The 27,097-nt window shown below is 32.6% G+C and overlaps 1 protein-coding gene across 1 annotated transcript; it reads left to right on the top strand.

Annotated features, from left to right (window-relative positions):
• Positions 1-2,607: 2,607 nt before the first annotated feature.
• On the top strand, positions 2,608-26,015 carry LOC127728531 (uncharacterized). Its single transcript, XM_052235966.1, has 12 exons — positions 2,608-2,828; positions 4,209-4,357; positions 8,705-8,855; positions 9,314-9,387; positions 9,550-9,775; positions 10,527-10,678; positions 11,602-11,758; positions 14,976-15,107; positions 16,636-16,794; positions 17,205-17,295; positions 17,956-18,049; positions 25,825-26,015. The coding sequence occupies exons 2-12, from the start codon at positions 4,214-4,216 to the stop codon at positions 25,909-25,911; spliced, it is 1,467 nt and encodes a 488-aa protein (XP_052091926.1). The 5' UTR covers positions 2,608-2,828; positions 4,209-4,213; the 3' UTR covers positions 25,912-26,015.
• Positions 26,016-27,097: the final 1,082 nt, after the last annotated feature.

The following is a 27,097-nucleotide window of genomic DNA, read 5'->3' as shown; positions in this document are numbered from 1 at the left end:
ACAACTGCCACGAAGCACATTTATCAGATTGAAAGGAGTTATCACACAGTGATTGAAACTGACTAAAAGTTGAATTGTGAAACAAACAACAACTCAAAATAAGTTGAAGTTTACTGTGCAGTAAAATAGCTACCGTGAATGTTATTATGAAAATATTAATAACTTCAAATTACTACATAATTAAACAATATCAAAGCATTTGCAAAAAAAGAAGAAAAAAAATACCTTAATCTTTAGCTTTCCAAAACTTTGATCACTGGATCAGCGGTTGGGAAGAATAGTTATTTCCAATATTCCGATAAAATAAAAAAAAAACAGGAATTTAATTTAAGTCTTGAACATATTAAAAACTTTTAAAGGCATTTTATTTGAACATTTCCCTGACATAATGAAATAGTATTTGATGTAAAAAGCCGGACCAAATTATTGGCTGTTAAATATAATTTAGTTGTAACTCAAATGTATCAATTGATTTAAACTGTAAATTAAAAAAAGGATAATTCCTCACTAAAATATTACATGATTTACATTCATACTCACAATCAGGAAACCTATACAATTCCTACATTTTCTTTGTTCTGTTGTGTCAGCTAATATGTATAACGCATTTTTTTTTAAATATTTCCCAAATCAAAAGAAAGTCCTTACATCACTAAAACTAATCCATAAATGAAATGCCTAAAAAATAAGTCATGCATAAATTATAAACATTGCACTGACAATAAAACTAATTCTTAAATACATCCAATTTAGAGATCATTTGAGCCTTGAGCACTTTACAATATTCTAAGTTTGTAAGAGAATGATAATCCTTTACTTCATAATAAGTACTCGCTAACGCTCGTACTTAATCATGAAGACAGGGATTGTCATTCTCTTACATATACTAACTCTTCTCATATTGTACAGTGACTTCGATGGTTTAGAGAAATTTAGGGTCCTCATATTCATTGCCTATAATGATCAGAAATAATGTTTATTACGTGAGGTTTGCGATAAGGTTTAAAGGCATCAATAAGTTGGAGAACATGATTTATATATTAGATGTAATTATTGGCTATGAACTTGATTTCAGTAACTGCGAGTTCTTTTAGATCGGTAATTTGTGTCTTTTGTGTTACTGATGGAGGTTGAGCGCTCACAAACATGTTAAATCCAGCCAATTCTTTATGTGCCTGGACAAAGGCAAGAGCCTGAAATCCAATGGTTGTCATTGGTTGCTGTCTTTAATGTTAGTTTTTCGTTTATATTGTTTTGTCAAAAATTAGGCCGTTGGTTTTCTTGTTTGAATTGTTTCAAATTTTATCTTGTAGCTGACTTACAATATAGTTTTGTTCATTGACGATGGCCGTACGGTGACCAATAGTTAGTTAAATCTATTTCATTTGGACTCTGTTGGATAGTTATCTCATAATGACTTTGGCAATCATATCACGTCTTATGTTTATTCACGGTACTAAAATCTGTCGCTACCTATAATTTGGCATTGCACAAGGTCATGTTTTTCTCTGACTGTTTATGACGTCTTTACACTAAATCAATTGGATGTTGGATGTGTACGGATTCATATTTTAGTCTTAGATACATGATTTTTTTATTAGTTGTTATTTGTTATGAACTAGCTGTCAGTAACTGCGAGTACTCTCATATCTTTACTTAGTGTCTTTTTTGTTGTGGAATATATATACGCTACTACGTCCGGTCTGTGTTTTCGTTAGATGTTTTTTGCTTTGTATCGATCTGATACATCTGATTGTTATAGCTTGTTCTTATGTTATACTGTTACACCACTGTCCTAGGCTAGGGGGAGGGTTTGGCGCCAGCAAATTAGTTTAACCCCGCCACATTCTATATGTGCCTATCCCAAGTCAGGAGCCTGTAATTTAGTGGTCATCTGTAATATTTGTTTTTCGTAAATTGTTTTGTTATAAATTAGGCCGTTAGTTTTCTCAATTGAATTGTTTCATATTTTTCATGTCGGGGCCTTTTATAGCCGACTACACGAAATGGGTTTTTTTCTCATTGTTGATGGTCGTACGGTTCCCTAAAAATTGCTTACATCCACTTCATTTGAACTTTGGTGAATAGTTGTCTCATTGGCATGCAATCATACCACATCTCCTTGTTTCTATACGCATACACAATTACCGTGTTAATTATGTGGCATGGATTTCATTATGGCTTTTTAGTTGAAAATTAACTGCAAGTTATGTATATATTTCATACACGCTTACACACGAATATTACAAACTGAAAAAGATGTAGAAAAGCATCCCAGTACGCTTCTCATCTTCTCTTAATTAAAGGACGGGATTCAAACAGCTTTCAACGATGCGGGTTTTTTTTTTGTTTTTTTTTTTGTTATTTTGTTTTGTTTTGTTTGTTTTGTTTGTTAGGTTTGGTTTTTTTTTTTTTTTTTTGTGGTTCCAAATTTGAGTATCAAATAGGCAAAGTAACTAAAAAGGTGTTAGATTGCACAGACATTTTATTAATTAAAATTCTACTTTATTTTTTTATTTTTCATCAGTCACTAAAACATTCTAAATAACAATTGTGAGTACTTTAGTTAATTTCATAACAGAGAGAAACAATTTTCTGTTACAGGAATTCCGTAGGTCACAATACTTCAAGACCTATCCACAATTACAACTGTAAAGAATTGATACCATTAGCTTACTGTACACAGATAGTAGACACTACAAACTGTTTGAATGGTGGTGATCTTTGTCTAGATGATTACAAATCTTATGAATTCAGATTGTTGGGGAAGTGCGAGAATAACACATGGGCTACAGGAAAGTTTGTTGTTCCTCTCAACGATACCTACGGTAAGAATATCATATGCTATACGTATTGGCGTAATAAATCATTTTTGGCGTGGCTTCATTTTTGCTTACTATGTACTTTGTCTATAGAGTGTCTATATGCCATTGTGTTTTTCTTTGTTGAAATAGTCATTTGTTTTTATAGTGATTAAGATTATAACACAATGATGACTGCTGTACCCCAATTGTTAACATGTTTACCTATTATGTCTGTTTGTTTTGCTCACATAGTGTTGTCAATATAATGGAATTCTATATGACTGTCATACAAATGAGCTATAAAACAAGGTTTAATCCAACATTTTCCACATAAGGAAATACGTGTACCAAGTCAAGAAAATGACAGTTGTTTTCCGTTCGTTTGATGTGTATGAGCTTTTGATTTTGTCATTTGATAAAGGACTTTCCGTTTTGAATTTTCCTGGGAGTTCGGTATTTTTGTTATTCTACTTTTTACTTAATTTTCTTATGTATAAAAAAAATAGTTCAAGTATATAAATAAGGAGATGATTGACAATGAGACAACTATTCATCAGAGTCCAAATGATGTGGATATAAGAAACTATAGGACATCGAGATAATGACAAAACAATGAGCAAAACTAAAAAAAATGCCGTTTAGTCAGCTTTAAATTTTATTAGTAATTTCATTACCATATTATATTGCATAGAAGATCTCAAATTCAAAAATGCCATTAATTACTTGTATTACAATCACTTTTTTGTAAACACATTTTATGCCTATGGTACAAAAGAGGGGCGAAAGATACAAGAGGGACATTCAAACTCATAAATCGAAAATAAACTGAAAACGCCATGGCTAAAAAAGAAAAAGACAAACAGACACACAATAGTACACAAAACACAACATAGAAAACTAAAGACTAAGCAACACGAACCCCACCAAAAACTGGGGGTGATCTCAGGTCCTCCGGAAGGGTAAGCAGATCCTGCTTCACATGTGGCACCCGTCGTGTTGTTCATGTTAGTACAAACCCGGTAAATAGTCTAATTCGGTAGGTCACATTCGTGAAAAGGGAACGAGATTGTAGTCACGATACTAGGAACATATCCGCAATCATCTGTGAAACGGATATTCCATAACGGTCAACCAACTCGTGATGGCGTCCGTAAAATTTATAAACGTGTCTTATATGATACAAAGTGTTAGAATCTTTTCTGTATTGCTACTACGGGACAAAGAAAATATCCTCTTAAAAAGTGTTTTCATACAATCATGTATGTCGTGTTTATCAAATGTGTTAGTATTTACGCAACTATATCGATATAGACTATTAATTGTTTCATCAATTTTCTTATTTCTTACAAATTTAATGAAGTAACACTTTATGTGAACTGATTGGGCACATCGTTCTGTTTTCAGCCAAAATGGAACCGGTTGAAGACATCATCGTTTCTCCAACATCGAACACATTTGGGATTAGATGGAAGTTCAACAAACCACTCTTTATGTACGACAGTCCTGAATACATTTGTCAGTTGGCTGTAGAGTCTCAAGCTCAGGCCTATAACGTAAGTTTTTGTGTGTATTTTATTTCCATATTTCTGCTGCTTTTTATTGAAAATTACCTTTTGAAAGATACAAGTCGAATGAATCTTGTCCAAAGTTCGCAAGGCGTGTAATACATGCATAACAGGAGACTCTTACCTGGTCGACGTACCTGGTCGATGGTCGACGTACCTGGTCGACTTACCTGGTCGACGTACCTGGTCTCACAGTATTCCCTCAGTGTTTGATTTGTATCTTCTTCATGATATTTTGAGATTTGAACGTCGGTAAACTAGTATTGCCTATCTACCTATCAAATGATGAATTATGAAATTATTTCAAAACAGCTTAATTCTATTTGACCAATTTATGACAACCTTTGTATCTTAAGTGTTTTTCATTTGTTTTTTTACTACACACGTTATGAGGTTGGTTTTTGATTGTTTCATATTTTGTCATGTTGGGGCTTTTTATAGCTTGCTATTATGAGGCGCCGTTTTACTATTTATTCCTTATTTTCTGATATCAAAAAATATTTCTTGATATCAAAAAATGTAATTCCTGATATCAAAAAATGAATATATGATATCAGGAAATATTTCTTGATATCAAAAAATATTTCTTGATATCAGGAATTCAATTTTTTGATATCAAAAATTGCCTTTTTTGATATCAAGAATTCGATTTCTTGATATCAGAAAATAATCTTTATTTCTTGATATCAGAAATTCGATTTTTTTATATCAAAAAATCATTTTTTGATGTCAAGAAATACATTTTCTGATATCAAAAAATGATTTTTTGATATCAAAAATTCGAATTCCTGATATCAAAAAATGATTTTTTGATATCAGAAAATAAGAAAAATATCAACGATTGCTCCCTGTGTGTCAATAAAAGCATCAACGTTCAGCAATGAGCCCTTACATTAAGTCTGGTGTTTCGGTCGTGTAATATACACGAAAGCATATATCAGAGTTCGGCTTCATCAGTCTCAATATAAGAAGTTTTGTGTTTTTTGTGTTTCACATATTTATTATTTTAAGGTTTATAGTCAACAATTGTAAGTTCTCACTTCTTTTATAAGCAGTTATTGGTTTCCTCTGAAACAGATTTGTGCAGTCAGGTTTTTGCAAATATCAAGCCCCAGTGTTTTGTTCATCTTGTTTTTATATTTTTTTCCCGTTGTTTATGTTGAGGATTTAGTAAGTAAGTTAGTTCTGTTAAGTTTAAAAATAAGGAGATGTGGTATGATAGCCCATGAGACAACTAGCCACCAAAGTTCAAATGAAGTTGATGTAAGCAATTATAAGCAACCGTACGGCCTTCAACAATGAGAAAACCCCATACCATATAGTCTCCTATAAAAGGCCCCAATATGAAAAAGAAATAAACAACTCAATTTAGAAAGCTAAAGGCCTATATGATTTATAAAAAAACAATTTACGTAAAACATATACGGCAGACATCATTCGTAAATATAAATCAACATTCAGACTTCTTATACGTTCAGGTATTTCACATCCAATATTTTATGGAAATATTCTTTACAAAGAACAAAAATGTCGGCATTCACCTCAAAGTTTAACCAAACCTTTAAAAAGACTTATTCGGAAAGGATATACCGGTAGTTACGATACTGTTGTCAATTAGTCATTAATGATTGAATATTTTGGTATTAATATTGATTCACTCATAGGGTCTTTGCATCGGAAATAAACACATTTATTCTAAAACCATTTGTTGGCATGATACGGTTTATGTTCTTCTCATGTATTCTATGATGGTATGATACTAAACTCCTAACGGGAGGGATTGTACTTGATTTTCTTATGATGAAGACATAATCTTTCAATCAGTTTAATTGAGGTCTGGAGCTGGCATGTCAGTAACTGCTAGTAGTCCTTTGTTCATTTATGCTTAGTTTATTTTATTACCTATTCTGACATCGGACTCGTACTTCTTTTAAACTGAGTTTTACTGTGCGTATTGCTATGTTTTTCTTTATTCTACATTGGGTAGAGGTATAGGGGGAGGGTTGAGATTTCACAAAAAATGTCTAACCCCGCCGCATTTTTCCGCCTGTCCCAAGTCAGGAGCCTCTGGCCTTTGTTGGTCTTGTATGTTTTTTAATTTTACTTCATTGATATGTTTTGGAGTTTAGTGTGACGTCCATTTTCACTGAACTAGTACACAATTTTATTTAGGGGCCAGCTGAGGACCACCTCCGGGTGCGGGATTTTCTCGCTGCGTTGAAGACCCATTGGTGGCCTTCGGCTGTTGTCTGCTCTTTGATCGGGTTGTTTTCTCTTTGACATATCCCCCCCACCATTTCCATTCTCAATTCTATGAACCAAGACAATGCACTAAACTGCAGGCTCCGGACTTGGAACAGACACATAAAGAATGTGGCGGGATGAAACATGTTTGAGCGCTCAACTCTCCCCCTAACCTGGGACACTGGTGTTACATTACAACATAGTGTAAGAACAAACGTGGCAGGGTAACAACAACAAAAAGACACAAATTACAGATGCGATAGTGACAACTAGTTCAAAGCCAACAACAACATAAAAAAAATGCATGTCTTGTATTTTCGAAAGATTTGTCTATTTCGTCTTTTTACGAGACTGCTAGTATTTCTTATGAACCGCGTCGTCCATAAACATTTTAGATACATATGAGCTTTTTCTGTGAAGTAATGAAACGTTTCAGTAGGTTGGATGTACGTTTTCATCTCTAAAATACCTTCATTTTGGAAAAGTTTGTCTTTATATTGAAAGGATTGTCAAGAAATTTTCACTTCATTTTGAGAAAAGTGGTATAAGTACAATTTAGTAGGGTATATATTTCGACTCTTCAAAATTCAAGAGTCTATCCTAAACTGAGGTAAACTATATGGTCTTCCAAATACCGTTTCGATTCCTAACATCACTGAAGAGATATTAATTGTCGAAATCCGGATATGGTGTACAAATTTTTGCACCTCATGTTTGCGGTATACCATCTTTTCCGCAAGTTTATTGTTTTCTGTTTGGTATTAAATTAATAATATAGATCAATTTTGTTACATCTTGTGATCCGTTTATTTGGCAATCGCCAATGGCAGTCAGCAGGGTTTAAGAACATCAGTTGTTCGACCTGTTAGCCAAATGCGTTTTGTTAAAATATTCTTTTTCACTTTTTTGATCTTTTGGAAAATGTTGTTTGTGCTGTATTTAGACCCCTCTCTACCAAGAAATTTGTTTTGCTTGCACACGTATAAAAATTTTATCCAACGCAATCATAGGTTAGAACGTTGTTTTCAATTTAGACTTGTTTATGCATTGTATTAGATATATAAGGCGAAAAGATCGTGTATATCGCCAGTTGAACCTGAATATATTATCGAGCCATCGTATCTAAATCTTGAAAACATTTTCCAGTATGTAATAAATTCTTAGGTCGACATATCCCGCCCATTCGGATTGTATGACACAAGAGTAAATATGTTTTATTTAGGAATAATTTTAAAAAATCTTCCATATATTGTCTTGTAGTGCATGGGTCTTAAATTTCGTAATAAGTTTGATCAAACTGGAGATTAGTGTAAATATTTTTTTTACTTCAAATATTGTTATTAAATAGCAGTTTTCCGGAGACTTTGAAGTCTTATTCATGTTTATAAAACTTGAAGTGTATAAGCATTTTGTTTTTGTAACAAGGGACACAATGTCATCAATATAATGACCAATACCGTGTATAGTGGTACTCCACACTATAAAACAATTGGTCTACCGGGAACATTATTTCAGATAATTCCTGATGTTTGGCCTCATTGGTGAGCCTGAATGTTTTAAATGACACACAGGGAGCCATCATTCATTTATTTCTTATTTTCTGATATCAAAAAATCATTTTTTGATATCAGGAATTCGAATTCTTGATATCACAAAATCATTTTTTGATATCACAAAATCTATTTCTTGATATCAAAAAATCAAAAATATTTTCTGATATCAAAAATTCGAATTTCTGATATCAAAAAATCTATTTCCTGATATCAAAAAATGAATTTTTGATATCAGGAATTCGAATTTTTGATATCAGAAAATATTCTTTATTTCTTGATATCAAGAAATCGATTTTCTGATATCAAAAAATAGAATTTTTGATATCAGAAAATCATTTTTTGATATCAGAAAATAGGTAATAAATAGTAAAACGGCGCCTCATATGCTATACGGTATGTGTTTTACTCATTATTGAAAGCCGTACGGTGACCCATAGTTGCTAACATCTACGTCATTTTGGTTTATGGAAGAAAGGAGTCTCATACATCTCCTTATTTTCAACTAATAAGTGCTACAACAGAATATTATTCTTATTAGATAACACTTAACACATCACAAACAACAGTGGCTACTAATATATCTGGTGTGATGCCTGGAACATCTTATACATTTAGAATTAAATGTCGCCCAGAGAAGTCTATTATTTGGAGCGAGGAATCTGAAATTCAAGCTACCACTGAATATACAGGTATTCACAATCAAGGAAATTAACATAATATATTATTTCAAGTTTATTCAATATTTACACATCAAAAGCATATACAAAATGAAAATAATTGATTCAGTAATTCAACTGGACTGAAATACACTGTTTATTTAACTAACATACTGATTGTGTTCACTCACTCATTATCTTTGGGAATACACTGTGTTTGTTGTCTCTCTTTTCCTGTATAGTTTTAGTTTTATTGTAATTTTTCAATAAAAAAAAGTCATCACAATTATTTGTACACTTTAATTTAAACTGTAAATGTTCTGCTCCTCGGGGCGTCTTGACTGGCAAATAAAATTGTTATTGTTGTTGTTGTTGTTGTTATTATGAGACTTCAGACCAGTATTATTCAAACACCACATTAATGTTGCACTTTATGGAATATGTAATAATGAATTAACAATACGTATTCATGAGTTGTATATCGTTTATAGTTCCCCTAACTGGGCCATCGCTAATTTCCGGTGGATTTGTCACGAAGAAAGGAAATTTATACATTTATTTCAAGGTAAAGTAATTAACAGATAAATTTTTATTTTTTAATATTATTTTACTCCATTCTTCTTAAAATAAAATAAAATCGTACAAATGAAATATTTTTGCATCATTCTATTTTTGTGATTATATTGAAATGTTATTTCGTATTAATATCAAGTCTGATATATCCTAGGAACCAGACAACTATAATGCACAGGGAAATATTTCAAATGTACAATTGACCTTACAAAGTTTAAACTCGAATGATACCATGACAACAACTGTCCATGATACAAACACAGCGGATATAAAGACTTGTTGGGCATCTGGAAATGCTGGATTTAGACTAAATGCAGCTGTAAAGAATCAAATAGGATGGTCTCACACTGTTACAGAAATCATATTCTATCCAGATAATGGTAACTAAAATATTCTAATTAAAAAATAATGCATTTTACTAATTGGTGAAGTATACTTGCTGACATATTTTCCTCTTTTTATTTTTATTTTCAAGGGAATTACGTGTTACCCTTGACCTCCGTCCTTCCGTCTGTCCCATTTCCGTTTCCGCACTCTAACTTTAGTGTTACTCATCCAAATCTTATCAAACTCATACACAATGCTAAAAACTAAAACTGGCAGACATAGTTCGAATTTGGTCAGTGAGTCACTTACCGTTCTAAAGTTATGCCCCTTTTTAACTTAGAAAGTTGCCATTTTTTTTTTTCGTTTCCGCACTCTAACTTAAGTTTTCCTCATCCAAATTTTATGAAACTCATGCACAATGCTAAGAACATATTTGAAAACTCGAAAGTTCGAATTTGGGTAGTGAGTCACTTACCGTAAATTAATTTTTCTTCATCCACATTTTATGAAACTAATACACAATGCTAAGAACCACACCACGCAGACAGAGTTCGAATTTGGACAGTGAGTCATTTAGAGTTATACCCCTTCTTAACTTGGATAATTGCAAAGCTTTAGCGAATGCAATGTGTCCTCAGACACATTTTCTTTTATTTTTCATTTTATTTGTCAAAACATATAATATTATATGGAAACTGTTAAAGTCTTTATTGCGCCACCTTAGTTGCAAATATTGTTGCAAGCTAGAATAATGTGTTTACGACTATTTTTAAATGTTTTTTTTTCTGTATTACAATTCTATAGATGTAAACAGACCATCGTATGTCATTGTGGAGGTCAGCAAAACAATAAACTCTTTCACCATTAGTTATGAGGGGGATATCAGTCCTTCAAATATAACATATATTTGGTGCCGTGGACGTATGGAACAGGAGTCTGGAATTGTTTTATGTGAGGTAAGAACAAATTCAAATGGATGACGAAATACAAGAACATAATCAAATGCATAATACAATAAATCATTTTTTTCATCCCTAAATAAAAAAACAAAACCAAAACAGAACAAAAAAAAATGAAATAAAAATATAAAAACGTACGCCTCATAGTTCTTCTTAACTTATTTGCACAGATTGATGCCAAAATACATGAAAGAGTGTATACGGATTTTAGTTAATGTATCACATCGAGGTTCATAAGCACGGGAGTATTCCTTGGAATTTGTATGAATTTTAGATAGGGTGACATATTTTTTTTAATCAAAACTGTGATGAGCTCAGGTGTCCAAAAAGAAAACGAACAGTCCATGTCAGTCGACTGCCTATGGTCAATTTCATATCCTTAAAATTTTGGATATATCAAAGAAACAACACTTCCACAAAATAGATTTGTTGTTTTGTATGTGACAATTTTTATTAACTATCTTTTAGAATTCGTTAATGCAATGTAGCGGAAAATGTCAGCAAAAAGAAATAAATACCAGCTTCTCAAATATGTGTCCACGGTGTGGATTTGGTGGCTACAGTGCTGAAGGTCCTGGGTTCGATTCTGACTCGGGGTGCTGGAAATTTCAGCACACCAGGAGGTTGATTTTCACCCTACAACACACCTAGCACTCTCTTTGTGTTGGGTTGGGGATTGTCCTTGTAAATATTGTTAGTGACACATCTCCATTAATCCCGATAGGTAGTGTCCATGCATTCCACTGTACCCTCGCATCTTTCGAGGGATGCTCCGAATAACGGAAGAATCTACCAGTACATTCATACATACATACATACGAAGCCTTTGAATAAGGAACATTCACATTTTAAAGAAATAAGTAATTAGAAGTTAACCGATTTCTGAGGTATTGAAAGTTTATTTGCTAATTGTATTTTAGGAAGATGTTGACTGGAAATATTCTACAAATGTAACGTTTACTGGAATACTCGATAGTCAGTTCAGTGAAAGTTGGCATTTTGGAATGTCTGTTTCAATGGGTAAAAATGATTCTGGCATCGTATGGGAAGATTGTATATTTCATCAGACAGAAAGGGGTATGTCTTTATTTGTTGCATGAATTTATATTATCTTTATTCTAAATAATTTTCCATGTACCTTGTTAAAATCAGCTTTACCCGTCACTGCATTTTTATTTCTCAATGAATCACGGGGGCCAATTTCAGAATAAATTTTACGTTTCAAGGAAAAAGTTTTGATGCCAATAAATCACTTCTTGTCCATCAATTCCGATATCTATGAGTTTTTCCAATGTTACTAGCTTTAGTTGGGTCTGAGGGTTATCAAACTGTTTGATACCTAAACATACAATGAGGACTAAAACTGAGTATACGTTTCACCCAATCTAGTTTTTTTAACACGTTCAGAAGGAAAATTAATTTGTCATAATGTCTTTTTTTTTTCAAGACTGCAGATTGAATTTTTATTTCAAATTCAATGTTTTATTGATTATCCAAAACTATTCCAAATTAAATTAAGAAGTATAACCAACCCAGTAAAATGCAGAGCTTATGGACTTTATTAAAATACGATATCACCGTAGATTTATAGTTTATAACTATGACAAAAATTGGTGAGAGAGAAAAAGAACATGACAATAGAGAGTGTATGACTAAAAAGTAAAATAACAAAAATATTGAACTCCAAGGGAAATTCAAAACGGAAAGTCCTTTATAAAATGGCAAAATCAAAATCCCAAACACATCAAACGAATGGAAAACAACTATCATATTCCTGACTTGGTATAGGCATTTCCAGATGTAGAAAATGGTGGATTAAACATGGTTTTATAGCTAGCTAAACCTCTCACTTGTAAGGGAGGAAAATGACATAAACATTTTTTTATGGTGAACAATCTGGTAAATTTGAGAATAGTTAAAAAAACAATTAATGCAGCAGGAATAAATGCCAATCAATTAATCATTTTGGAATAGAAATAAGGAAGAAATAATAAGTAGAAATTACCGAAGTACTGCCTGGCTACTGGGATGGTGATATCCTCGGAGAATAACAGTTCACCAGCAGAAGTATCGACCCAGTGGTAGTAATAACATTAACGGTACTAATGTTTCTTCTCCAGATCCGTATTTTGACAATTAATGTCTATTCAGCAACTAACATTTCTACGTACTTATACATCCCTGGCTTTCAAATATTTGGAAAAGCGCTTCGGACGCACAAAATCTATTTATGTATTATTTAAATTTTTAGCACTGGGTCGATACTACTACTGGTGGACTGTTTGTTCTCGAGGGTATCGCCAGCTCAGTAATTAGTGCTGCGGTATTAACATGGTTTCTAAAAATTGATAAATAAAGAAAATGCTAAAAAAAATTAAGGTTCCAATTACCTCAGGCAAAGTTTACCTTAGATGAATTTGAATGTGTAGATCAATTTTGGTCATACGGCTCTTACGTTTCTACGCATTTATACATCACTGGCTTTCAAATGTTTGGGGTTGAGTGTCCATGATGAAGGCAATCTGATTAACATACAGATCATGTGTCCAATCTTTGCTTACAAGGATCTGACAACACTCTGTTATACCTACTTATCTGATAAATAATGATCAGCCAATGAACTTGCAGCCTTCAAATATTTGAAAGTGTGTATTAATCCGACCAATCCATAGGATTCCGAAGCAAAGTCTAAATTTCTTTAGGGAAACCCTAAAAAAAATTAATTCTAACAAAAATTATTAACACTTGCATTATATGATTAAGATTCTGAGAAAGTTTTAATAAATTCCATTTAGTGGTTTAAGAATTACGGACACAGAATGAGTATCCCGTAGATTTAACAATGGCATAGTCCATGATTTGCTAGGAAACCTAAAAAAAATAAGAAAAATATGAGATGCACATTGACATCACATGAAGACAACGTTTCATTAGATGGTTTAGATACAAATGTGACTCTAGTTTGCATATCTGACAGTCTACTAGTATGCCATGCAAAAGTCTTTTGGCTGAAGAATTAAAGTAGATGATAAAATTCATTATGTGAGTAAGATGTAATGTAAATTCTGCAAAATTCTGTCTAACGGTTTAGGGGTAGTAGCGTATATCAACAGACGGACGAGGAAAGAAATGACGGACACTATATACCTCCTAATTAAAAAAAATGGGTATAACTAATGTTTTCTGTGCAATTAACTATGTTTACTTGTAATAAAACCCTGAATGAGTTTGAATATTGAAAGTACTATTTTAAGTGTTGTAACTTTAGAAAAAAAATGATTTAAGTTCCAACGTCATGATAAGATTTACATAAGAAATTGGCATTAATAGTTAACACCGATGGATTATATAAATATCTTTGGTCTATGAAATTTACAGTCCTATTTATGCCCCACCTAGGGGGATTATGTTTTTCGGTCTGTGCGTCCATCCGTTCGTCCTTCTGTCCTCGCTTCAGGTTAAAGTTTTTGTCAAGATAGTTTTTGATGAAGTTGAAATCCTATCAACTTGAAACTTAGTACACATGTTCCCTATGATATGATTTTTCTAATTTGAATGCCAAATTAGAGTTTGACCCCAATTTTACGGTCCACTGAACATAGAAAATGATAGTGCGAGTGAGGCATTCGTGTACTATGGACACATTCTTGGTATCATGAGTAATGATTGTGCGTCTGTATTTAACTAATATCGCTTTAACTGAGTTCGTTGCAAGCGGTACTTATTTTTTTTTAAGAAAAGAGAGAGACAGGAGATACCAAAGGGATATTCAAACTCAGAAGTTGATAACAAATTTACAACGCCAAGGATGAAAACGAAAAAAGACCTAAACACAACCAACAATATACAAAACACAACAAAGAAAACTAAAGACTGAGCAAAATAAACCCCACCAAAACAAATAAACAATTGTCTATACGAGGAAAATAGTTTTCAACCACGAGTTATTGTGATAAACTATTGATCAATGTTTGAATATACAAAACAAACAAAAAGCATTGTTACAACAAATTGTGTTTTTGAGCAATTTTATTATTGAGGATTTAACACATTTGAAGTAGAAAAACTGAACTTTTTTTGTTTGTTTATTTTTTGCTTTTTTTTTTTTTGCTTTTTTGTTTTTGTTTTTTATTATCGTTTACAAATATTGTCTTATATTCATTTTATTGTTTGTTTAAATCTAAGGCAAGACTTCCTTTTGACCCCCCCCCCCCTTTTCATGTATATCTACTCTAATTCCGTAAATAAGAGGGGTTCAAATGGAGTCTTTCCAAATCATTATTTATAATTTCAGATAATGAAAAGGTAATGCCGGCAATTAACAAAATTGGTACCACCTTTATCGTGTTAATAATTCCAAGAAGCTTCTGTCAGCCAAATGGATACAGACCATTACAGCACTTTGTTCAATACGGACCTTTAAATGGTTAGTATTTCATATTCATTAACCCTCCTTAAACGAAGGAAAGACATTGATTATACATCAGTGGATAATTATATTTTTATGGAATTCTATCAAGTACTTTTGCTTACAAGGGAAGTGCCAGGAATGCCTAAATTTAGAATGGGAAATTTGAAAATCTAGACTTCGAAAATTTTATAGTCGTCGTCACTATATACTTAATGCATCTGTCTTATATGTAACCAGAACGTCTTCTGTTACAGGACCATAGTTCTCATTCGTGAATGAAAAACTTATATGAGTAACCCGATAAGTCACATGCTTTCAAATTTGCTTCTAGAGTGACTGGGAAGTCACGCCATAAAAGATGTTTAAGAACTGTTTCATGTAATATTCTTGAGAAATACATTTTCGTGAGCTTGAATAATTAAAATAGCATATGTAATGTTAATTTCATTAACCGGAACAAACATTAACGATTACTACTAACATTAACGATACCAATTTATCTGTACCAGATGCGCATTTCGACAATAAATGTCTCTTCGTTGATGCTCGAGGCCAACATATTTGAAAATCCAGAACTTATTAAAAAATGTAAAGCTTTCAGACCAAAAAGGAAAAACAGTTTAGCCAAAGCCGGGCAAGGAATCAGAGCTTTGCATGAGGAAGATATATTCCTTTATTTAAGATAATTTCCAAAATGAACAGCAAATTTTAATATTATATTATCCATATTGTCATGCCAGAACCGGAGTACTGGCTACTGGGCTACTAAATTTGCTAATATTATTTTAGTATAAAAAATGATATATATATGTTTTTGTAGAATAATTGTTTATATACCGAAAATATACCTCTGATCATTATTTTGGTTTCTTCCTATCAAGTTTTCACAAAACTATTAGTTGTCTAAATTGGTCAACTTTGATGCAACTTTTTAAATAGCATACATGGTGAGTGAATCTTAATTCTCGAACAATTTTCAATTTTGAACAATATAATTTTGTAGAACAGTACAGCAAAGATGTTCATATGGGTAAATGTTTTATTGTTCAACAGTTTTCCATATTTATCTCATACAAGGGCATTGCATGCATCTTACAGAATAATTGTGTCGTCTAACAAAATCTCTCGTATATCTTAAAAGTATCTGTTTTTCGGGGAAAGGGAGTATTCATCAGTCTAAGTATATGATATAATTTAAAACCAAGCATGGAATCGTCAGAGGGCAAGTCAATCTCTAATTCTGGTTATCAAATGAAGACTTTTCCATCAAATTAAGAGAGAGGCGAAAGATACCAAAGGGGCATTCAAACTTCTAAGTCGAAAATATACTGACAATGTAGGACAGCGGGAATTGCTACTGCGGGAACTATCATGTGGACAGTTAGGAATATGTCAGCGATCGATCAATGACAAGATATGCAAGATTTTGATTAAATCAATTATATATGAAATCTAGTACAAAGAGTATAAACAAGTAGTTTTTTTCAAATTTTGCCAATTTAATTTATTTGATATACTACTAAACTTACCTTTTCCTTTCTAGACCATGTGACAAATAAAACAACATGGAAAGCTTCCAGTACAAGAAACAAGATAACAATTGATGGACTGACGTCAAATACTGTCTATAAACTAGTCTACACTACACAATATACCTACGGAACAAATCTTCCAGTTTCTTTCAAAGTGACAACATTAACAGGTACATAAATACAAATAACATAATTCATTACTTGCCTGCTGTTTACGCTGGAATGGAAACATGCTGAATAGTATATATAAATATATCATAGGGTCAGCTGTTTTGAAAAATCAAATAAGTACATCTACCGAATTTGAAATAAGGAAATTGAATAAATTGCATTATATACGTATAACACTACATACTGAAAGAACGAGAAGTATGGATGGATGGGTGGATGGATTGGGGAATCGATCGATCGATAAATTGATAGATGAAGAGATACAAACAGATAAGATTTATATATAAATGAGAGAGAATGAGATTGGAGTTGAAATATAAAAAAAAATATTTACGTGTTACATTCTACAAGTAAAATTATTGTAAATAATTCAGATAATTATATTTTATTTTATATTTTGTTTGTATAGAACCAAAGGACTCTGTAGTATCGAATAGCGTTGTTATCTTGGTGACCTGTTTAGCTGTCGGGTTAGTGGGATGTGTACTTTTAGCGATCAGGTATAATGATCTACTCTAATTGTTATAAATGTATAGAAATATGAAGTTTTATTAAGGCATTAACACACTGTTTTGCAAATTTGTTGAAAGAAAAGAGACTTCTCAGTATAATTTAAAGTTGACATGTAAAGAAATGGTTGAACATCAATGAGATAGCCACTGAACAACACGTGTTAACCAAAAACAAAGACCATTTTGAGTTTTAAATTATGTGAAATTGTTTAAACCATACGAGAAACATATATCAGCACAAGTCTAAACAAGTCAAAAATGAAAATTTTATAAGCAACGAACACGAAATTTTGTGTTGTTTGTAAAAAGAAATTGCATAAAAATCTATGAAAGTTGCTTCCGATATTTTGAATAACTACTTTAATTATATAATAACATATGAAAGGAAATACTTATAATATATATGACAAAAACAAGAAGATAACATCGGGAAAACCCAAACGCCATAGAACGACGGAAATTATCATGGCCAACAGGTTAGTAAGATTGAAAGAGATTCAATCAAACGATAAGCAGAATATAATTTGTAGATATTGGAGCCTTTTGCCTTAAGGTTGTGGATGATAGCCTTTTCAATACATATTTCTTAGTTTTATTTCAAAATAAGTTAGTTTATCATTATTTAGTAATGAAATGCTCCTATTTTAGATTTAAAGATAAATTAAAAGACATCTGCAAATGTTTGTGTTATAAACCAGACATAGAAGCGCCAATCATACCCATCAATACTATCTCCAGACAGGTGAGATTTACTGCTGGTGAACTGTTAGTCCCCAAGGGTATCACCAGACTAGTAGCAGGTTATGGATACTGTGTTTTTAAAATTTGCAGTTACTTGATTTTGGAAATTACTTTAAGGAATATAAATCACAGTCTGATTCCTTACTCGGCTTTTGTTATACTGTTTGTTCTTTTTGATTTTATCAGCCATTCAATTTTTTAATAAAGTTTGGATTTTCAAATATTTTGACCTCGAGCATCATTGAAGAGACGTTTATTGTGGAAATGGAAATCTGGTGCAGAAAATTGTTACTGTAATTACTGAACAGGAACGTCCAGGCCTTCTTTAGATAGTCGAAAATCTCTACATGATAAGTACATATATCAATTGATAATTAGTTTATAGTAGTACTCATGATAGTATAAAATTTTTGAAGGTAAACACAATTAATTGAAGCGAAAATAGTTTACGGATGTCCAAATCTCGTACATCGATTAAAGAGAGACAAGTCAAGTTAGCAAACAAGAATTGAAGAAATAGAGAGCGAGATCCGGTACATAAGCGTCTCCTACTATACTGCTATGAATGCATCACCACCCATGGGAATCTACTCTTAGTCAAAATGTCACAATCGGTAAAATTACAGATAATATCATCATGGAACCCAACAACAAACAACAAATATGGTTATATGTATATATTTTCAAAAGACCCAGAAAATGTGTTTTCAACAGCGATTACTAGTATACAAAATTGAAGCTTTGGTTGATATGTATAGATTATTTGGTATTCTCCATACTAATATCGTAAAATATCTGCCGCGAGCCATCATGTGAACCTTATTTGGCGAGTGAGCGTAGCGAACGGGTAAAAAAGCTTCACATTGTGTTGAATAGCTGATATTTAATGATATCTATGTGTAGAACATTGGATAATCTGTTTGTTGTGCAATTTCTGGCCTTTTCTTCTCCCTTAGACAGTTTTACGCTTGACAAAAGTAAGCTTAATATTATCTCTTATGGGTGTTCCCTCTGTTTGTTTCACTCTGCTCAGCTCTTCATAAAATTGCATATCACTGCTTTGTGACGTTAAATACGTTAACCCAACCTTAATAACTTTGACTCGGACATATCACCGACGTCATAATGAATGAGCCAACGTTAAAAGTTTGACCTGAACTTATCAAGTCATCTTCCGGTTGAAAAAAACACTTATTTCTACCATGCAAAATACACAAATACAATCCTATAAATCGATTATCAAATTTTCATCATATTTATATTGTAAAATATTAGCTGCTCGACACAAAATGAAGCCTTTTTGAATTCGTTCGCTGCGCTTACTCGTCAATAAGCTTCATATTGTGACTCATAGCTGATAGTTTACAATATTGATATGCAGAAAATCTGATAATCGATACCTCACTTATTGTGACGTCACTAATAACTTCTCCTCAGACATTGTGACGTAGCTGATAAGTTCTGTTCACGTCTAAAGCCGTGATACGAGAATTACGGAGCAACTGAGTAGGGTGGTTTAGGAAAAGGGAAGCACGATAAGAATTAACATTAAAACCGGAATTGTTACCAGGTGTTCTAGGAAAGGCATGCTTATTCTGCGTTTCCATACGACAAATTTCAGTTTGTCCATTTGATAAAGTGGATATAACTCTATGACTATGGTCACATTTTGACAATTTTGGCTTTTATAGCCTTTTTTGTTTTAATAACCTTTAATTAAATTTAATAGCTTTCCAGACTACGGTCTCGAACGAATCTGGTAAAAGGTAATCCTCAAACACGTGTTGTGTGCATGTAAGTTGGTATCTTATGTTATTATGTGTAAAACGTTCACCGGATGATGACGAATCAAATTCAGTATCTGAATTTTAATTACAATTGACTATGAATAAACCATTTAAAATTTGAAGGGATATTTTTAAATGTAAGACGAATAAACTGTAAATTCAGAAATTCTTACGTGCATTAAGTATTGTGATTGTTGAACAACAACCAAAATTGCTTGATTAATTATTGCAATTTGAAGAAATGCTTCATACAACTAATGCTATCAAAATCTAAATTCGAGTTGTTTATTCGTGCAAAACATATCCCGTTATAATTTTCAAAATAATAAAAACATCGCAAAAGTTTCAGAATTTATAGGAAATAACAATACTTCAGCAATATTTTGGATCACGATATCTAGTTTCATTGATATTGTATAGTTCACATTACATTCCGTCAAATAAAAGCTTTGATGTGTAAATATGTAGGAACTAGATGAAAGAAATCAAGGAAACATCCCAGAACACAATAACAATATGGCTGACGAGGAAAATGACAATAGGCCTGACAATGCCGCACTGGAAAAAAATAACGGTTATGTTAAAGTTTTTGGTACAACGAATAGTAATCATTCTGATAGTTCAGATCTGTCTGATGATGCTGCAAATTCAGCAAGTCCTTTGCTTGAAACAGCAATCGGAAATTGTTTGCATTCTAAAAAAAACTCGGAGAACAAATCCTTTCCTATAAATGAGTGTGAATCGGATCGGGTAGTGGAAGAAGATCAGACTCGAGATAGGAATGAATGTCTTGTACATTCTCTTCATTCATATGTTCAGAGCGACTTCTTTGTAGTGCCAAGTGTAAAGCAGGAAATAACAGATGGAGGTAAATCTTCAATATCTAATTTGGAAGCAAATAACATTAATGAAGCCATCAATGATCAAGTTCACCAGGAAATATTTCCAGTACGTATGATAATTATAGGAAATATCTTATTTTACCTCAATCACCCGAGGCCCGATGTTACCGCTAGTCATTTTATCAATCCGAAACACAAAGAGGGTAGTAACTAGTTGGTGTCATGTGGTATATACAGCTCCAACGGTTTTCTTTTAACATCATTGGAATTGTGCACAATGGCTGCACACAGAATGAAGATGTTTACCTCCTTTTATGGACAGCTTTCAATTGGTTTTTTCCAGATTTCGAATGTGTTTTCATTTTTTTTTCATTGTGTTCATGAAAAATAATGGGGATTAGCTAGTTTTCTAATTGAATCACTTATTTGCGTAAGGCAGAGTTATTTGTCTGTGTATTGCAGGTCACCTAAATGTTATTTGTAAGATAAAAAGCTACATCTGGCTTCAGTGTTATACGGAAAAAAACATCTTAAGACTTAGCATTTTCTGAACTACAGTGGGAACTCGATTTTTATGCATTTTGATTAGTTTCAAATATGACAATATTGACGAAAATCTTAAAATTTTCGAATTTTTATAGCACTGAAGTTTTGTTCTTTAAAACCTCAATGACTTACCGGCCCATTTTTCTTGTAATTGTAAGTCCTTGAATTTTTTTTTTTCTTTCATTGCTCGGTATCAAAAAGCAAAGTTAAGTGATCAAAACCCAGCTAAACGTCACCACATGTTCATATGTCTGCTTTAATTCAGGAACCTAATCAGTGTTTAGCTTCAGTTGTATATCTCAATGTTGTCTTTTTGGAGGATTAGGTGTTGTTGGATTATAGATCTTAGATAATACGCCTTTTATAACTTTTCTAGACTCGGGGCGATGTATAGCTAACTATAAATTCTTCTTCAAAACTAATATTTCAGTTTTAAAATAAAAACGTTATGAATGTCATTGTTTTTTTTTCTGAAATAAATTCCTTTCTATATAAGACTGTTATCATTTGCATAAACTACCATGGCTTTAAATACAACTCTATGTTTGTTTCAGACTAGGTGTGGTGTTCACGCAAGATCGTGTCAGCAGATACATGATGATATTATGGATGAAGAAGTAATTCCCTATTGCAAAGATCATGAACATTCATTTTATCCGAAAGACAGTATAAAACTTACTTCAGCATATGAATGCACGGGGAATTTAGCAAAACACATAGCAAATGATGAGCATCATATAAAGAAAAGATCTAACCAAAATGATAAAGTTAATGTATTGTCAAATCATACAGAAGATATTTCTAGTCAGCAAGATCTGGATAATGTTACCTCATATGTGCGTACAGAGGACTTGCATATTGCAAATTTTCAAAACCAGCAAGATGTTAAAAATGCCTCCTCGTACGCCCGTTCAGATGACTTGCAAAATTTAGACTTGCGCTTTGCTCCCTCACACAAAGGCACAGAAAACTTGCCAAAAATACCATTCTGTCAAAACATGCTTTTTTTCTCTACGTGTGTCCACACAGAAGACTTGCAGAAGTACCCTTTTCAACAAAATTTGGATTATGTCTTATACTCCCGTACAGAATTACAATCGAACAATCCACACATTCAGGATTTACCTCCTATACAGAATATAAATGCGGATGAATCCAATAACGTTTCATCGGAATCGCTTAATCAACCCTCTCAACCAATAAGCGACAGTAGCTCTTTACACGATCAAGGTGATTCAGAGGGTCAGTCAAATTCCGGGTACATTTCACACGAGAAATTTATCAACCTCAGCTAACATGTTTTTCATTTAGGTGAGCACATTAGATAGGTTAGATCTCCCAGAATATTTTTGCACTAAGTGAATCGTTAAATGGCTCCTTGAAATTCTTGCTTTAAGTAATTTGTTTAATGTGAATAAAGGGAGATGTGAAGTATACGTTAATGCTGCAGAAACTACAGAAAAAGACAAACGAAATCGATAGGTGAACTACTGATCTTCAAAAATAAAAAACAGATATTTACAATTTGTCAACCCCTTAATCGCGCTGAGTCTCGAAAAGATGTACATAAGTTTATCAAAGACTATCAAAGATCTACTATCAAATATCTGCCGTCAAACCTTGATTTCTCAATAAACTAAAGAATAAGTCATACTAGTAACAATCACTGACGATGTTTTAGCATGAGACTAGCATGAACATTTGAATTGAGGTTTAACTAGTTTTGAGAACTCAAGCCTGTCCCATTTAATCGCGATCCGTGGAATAACTTCACGAAAATAGAAGAACGTATCACAATTTACTCAGAAACAGCATGGAACTCAATATCGTAATAATCGAAAACAAAAACACAGATTAAAAAACTCAAAACCAAAACACAAGAGAGTTTTAATTTTATTCAAGTTAAACAATATTAGATAATACCATATTAACGAATGCATGCAACTTCAGAATGCAAGGTACGTATAATACAGAAACAATTAGGCAATACGTTCAAATGTAGATTTAAAAAACAAGATATAACCATAAGATAACATCATTAAAAAATCTCTATTTATCCGAAATGACTTTAAAAAAAACAAATTGCAATAGTGCATCAAAAATTGCTCTATCAGTCATTTGTAGTATCTTAACAATTGATTTAGTAATAGTAAGATCGCATGAATTCACAGAATTGATACATAGAATACAGAATGGAAACGGGGCATGTGTCAAGGAGACATGCGTTTGAAATGTCTTGCAATGGTAAGCAAGAATATATATGGAAATATGTAGTTTTAACGGTCATATAAAAATGTGTACCTTGAATGTCAAGGTCAGATATCATCTTCCATGGTATTCGACACAAGTCTTGAAGTGTTGCACCCGTGTGCCCTATACATTTTGTACTTTTACTAAAAGCCTATGTCAAAGTATTAAGTTTTTTTTTATCTTGAGGTCAATGGTCAAGGTAACATTATGAATTGCGACTAACCGTTTTATTGTAATATACTTGCATGTCTAATGTCATAAGCCAGTGTCAAAAGAAATGAAAAGTTATGACCCAGACAGATTTCATAAGAAGCAGAGGAATCAGATGAAAAAAGAAGAAGAAACAGTACTTGTTTCACATACCGAAAACAAAAGAATCCACTTTGATATTTATAACCATATGTTTTGGGAGGGAAGTCGACACACGTGCCCTTTGGAAAACTCGCACATTTTTCTAAACATAGCGTCTCTGTTGGTCGAATGGGATACATAAAAAGTTGTTTCTGCAAATAAGGTTAACCGGCATGAATGATTACAACATTTTATGTAGACTGTCGCAGTAAAGACCCGAAATGTTGGATAGGGTCAGAAATTTTTCAATTCAACAGATTGAATGTCCATACAAACCTTCAAAAAGTTGTTGCAAGTGTGTTTTAAAATGCGTAGAGGGAGATAGCACAAATTGTTTTAACAACGTACAAATTGTAAGTCTTTTTTTCTTGATGTAATCGCATGACTGGTGATGCATTCACATGCCTACACTATCGTCGCACCTGATCTCGCTCCTTTTTGGTTTCGTTTTTGGTTTCATGATAAGATCTCAGAAAACCATGTGTCCTTCATGGCCTCATTGGATATTTCAATGAGCAATAAATCTGAGGACTTTGTTTATATTGGATACCTAAAACTTCACAAAGATCCGTACATACCGGTATAACGGTACATTGACGGCACATCTACGTGTTCTACCAAGGAATTTTCCTTTAGATTAATCAAAATTCTGTTCTCAGTTAAAGAGGGATTACAGAAATGCTGTATAGTGCCAATAACCGTATGTGGATTCTTAAGAACTCAAAGGAACTTCAAGGAATTTTTAAATGTTGGTCATTTTATCAAAATTTCGATTTTTCTACCCTTTACACCATCATACCACATGAAAAATTGAAAACCAGTTTAAAAGAAATAATCTACAATAGTAGTATACGCTACAAACATATTGTTTTAGGATATAATTCGTCATATTTTGTAAAAAAAAATGAGCCTGAAAATAAAACATGATACACCGAAGTGCAAGTGACCAGCATGCTGGAGTTTCTCATTGATAACATATTTGTTGAATTTGGAGATAGAATTTTCCAGCAGGTTGTCGGCATTCCCATGGGAACCATCTGGGTAACTCTCTTAGTCGAACTTTTCTTAATTTTCATATGAGTTCTTTCAGACAGGCGTAAAAACAAGAAGATAAAAGAAGCTAATTCATTTAATTTTTACAATTAGGTATATTTATGATGTTCTTTTCATTAAAAATCCAAACTTTTAATTGGGTCTCATTTATGTATCTTCCTGGACAAGAGATTAAATAAACCAAACATACAGCTTCCTCCACCACATTTCTAGACATATAACTCGAATTTGACTACAACGGTCATCTCAGTACCAGAATCAATGACAAACGAGACGATTTCAATTTTTCTCACCTTAGCAGCTATATACCAACTTCACCAGGTTATGGAGTCAACATTTCTCAACTCATACGATATTCAAGAGCTTGCAGTTGCTACTCAGACTTTGTAAAACGTCATCGATGCCTGAGCAAATATTTGATTATCCAGGGTTTTGTCAAAGAATGTCTCGTCCTTTTTGTAACAAAAAAGGTTCATCGGAAAGAACTAAAACCTAACAGATAAAGATTCAGTGTCTTCTTCACAATTGATATATGGTGATCTTTAGTTATAGATTCTAGGTGCTGACGTGTATTTTTTTTTTTTATTATTTGCTTAACAGATTCTCTTTTATTTGTCTTTGTGCTACTATGTTCATTTTGGGCGTATGACTATTGACGTGACTCGGTATTTGTGCATCCAGCTATCGGGAATTTGGCTTTTGGTGTTCCTGTTGCATATTTGCATTTGGGTTCAAATGTGCTATTCGGACGCAAGAGGTTTTTACAGTTGTTTTCATTTTGTTTACCCTTTTATTTATAGTCTACTTGATTAATACCTTATCAACTATCAACTACAACTATTTGTATGTTTGTTTGATTTTTTTAGTCAGTTTTGTTGTATGTCTACTACATTTGGTTTAGTGCTTGCAATTTAAAACATGTAGTAAACCAGTGACATTTATTTCAGATCACGACAGGTTGGTTCCATGGCAAAAGAAGACATTCAGACGCTAGAGTGTGTACTGTCCTTATATTTATTTGCAATGTCATTTAGAATCTTTGTGAAATACTTTAGGAATTTCCTATGCAATTTCTCAGCCAGATTTGTGTACTGTGTAATTGTAATACATCATTTCCTTTTAATAAATTTATGACATATTTGTTGATTTTGTTTAAATGATGTTGTGAAACAAATGCCAATGACAAAAAAAGTCAAATACACACATATCAGAACTAAAAGAGTAAACTAGAAGTCAACGTCGATGTTTCAGCTATAAGAATTAGTTATATCATGTGTTAAATCAGCTTTAGTTTGGTCATGATGTAACTGAATCAACCTTTATTACCAAGCCAAAGGAGCAATGTTTCGATCTTCAAAATGAAAAAAAAAAACTGAGCAGACAATTTTTCGAACTTTAGATTGAAAAAAATATAAGAATGCTATAATTTTTAAGTGTTAAACTATTTTTCTGTACCAGTTGAATAACAATATGCCAAAAAACGAGCATAAGAATCCGCCCAGAAAAATGATTCATTTCAATGATATTGGTTAAACAGATGGTAGATTAAAATTAAAATAATCTTATACATGGTATCCTATAAAAGAATGCTTACAGTTAATTATATGCATCCAGTTCAGATTACGTTGTTTGATGGGTTCGAATCCCTGCCAGTTTACCCTTTTCATATAAAAACAAGGAGAAATGTTTCGATTGCTGATGAAATGCAGCTATACATAAAGGCTACAGTATAGGCGGAAACAATAACAAGTCACCGTACAGACTTCATCAATGAGAAAAATTCATACCGTAGAGTAAGATATATAAAGTCTAAGTAATTTAAGTGAATGTCACACAGCAAGGTAATGAACAGTGAAAAACCACCTCCCTAATGCAATTCCCAAAGTTGACCCTTTAAAGAAAGAACAATATAAACGTACTTTGCCAGGGCGTTGTCAGTTTATTGCCGACTTATGAGTTTGAATGTCCCTTTTGGTATCTTTGCCTCTCCTTTAAAGTGTTATTAGATGTAAATAACGATAGATGAATGGTTTTTAGAAATACAAGAGACAAGACTTCAACAACAATTGTATGTTTTAGCCTATACCAGTAACTTTTCATAGCCAAAAAGACACTATTCATGACAACCGAAATAAACTGTAAAATGTGTATCTCGTTTCAAACTTTGTCTATTTTTTAATGATAATGCAAAGCGAATATCTTGCAATTATAACCCAAAAA

This window comes from Mytilus californianus, unplaced genomic scaffold, assembly GCF_021869535.1.
Source record: "Mytilus californianus isolate M0D057914Y unplaced genomic scaffold, xbMytCali1.0.p SCAF_1, whole genome shotgun sequence".
Taxonomy (NCBI): Eukaryota; Metazoa; Mollusca; class Bivalvia; order Mytilida; family Mytilidae; genus Mytilus; species Mytilus californianus.
Note: the sequence above shows the minus strand (reverse complement) of the source record. Positions and strands in the feature narration are given on the sequence as shown.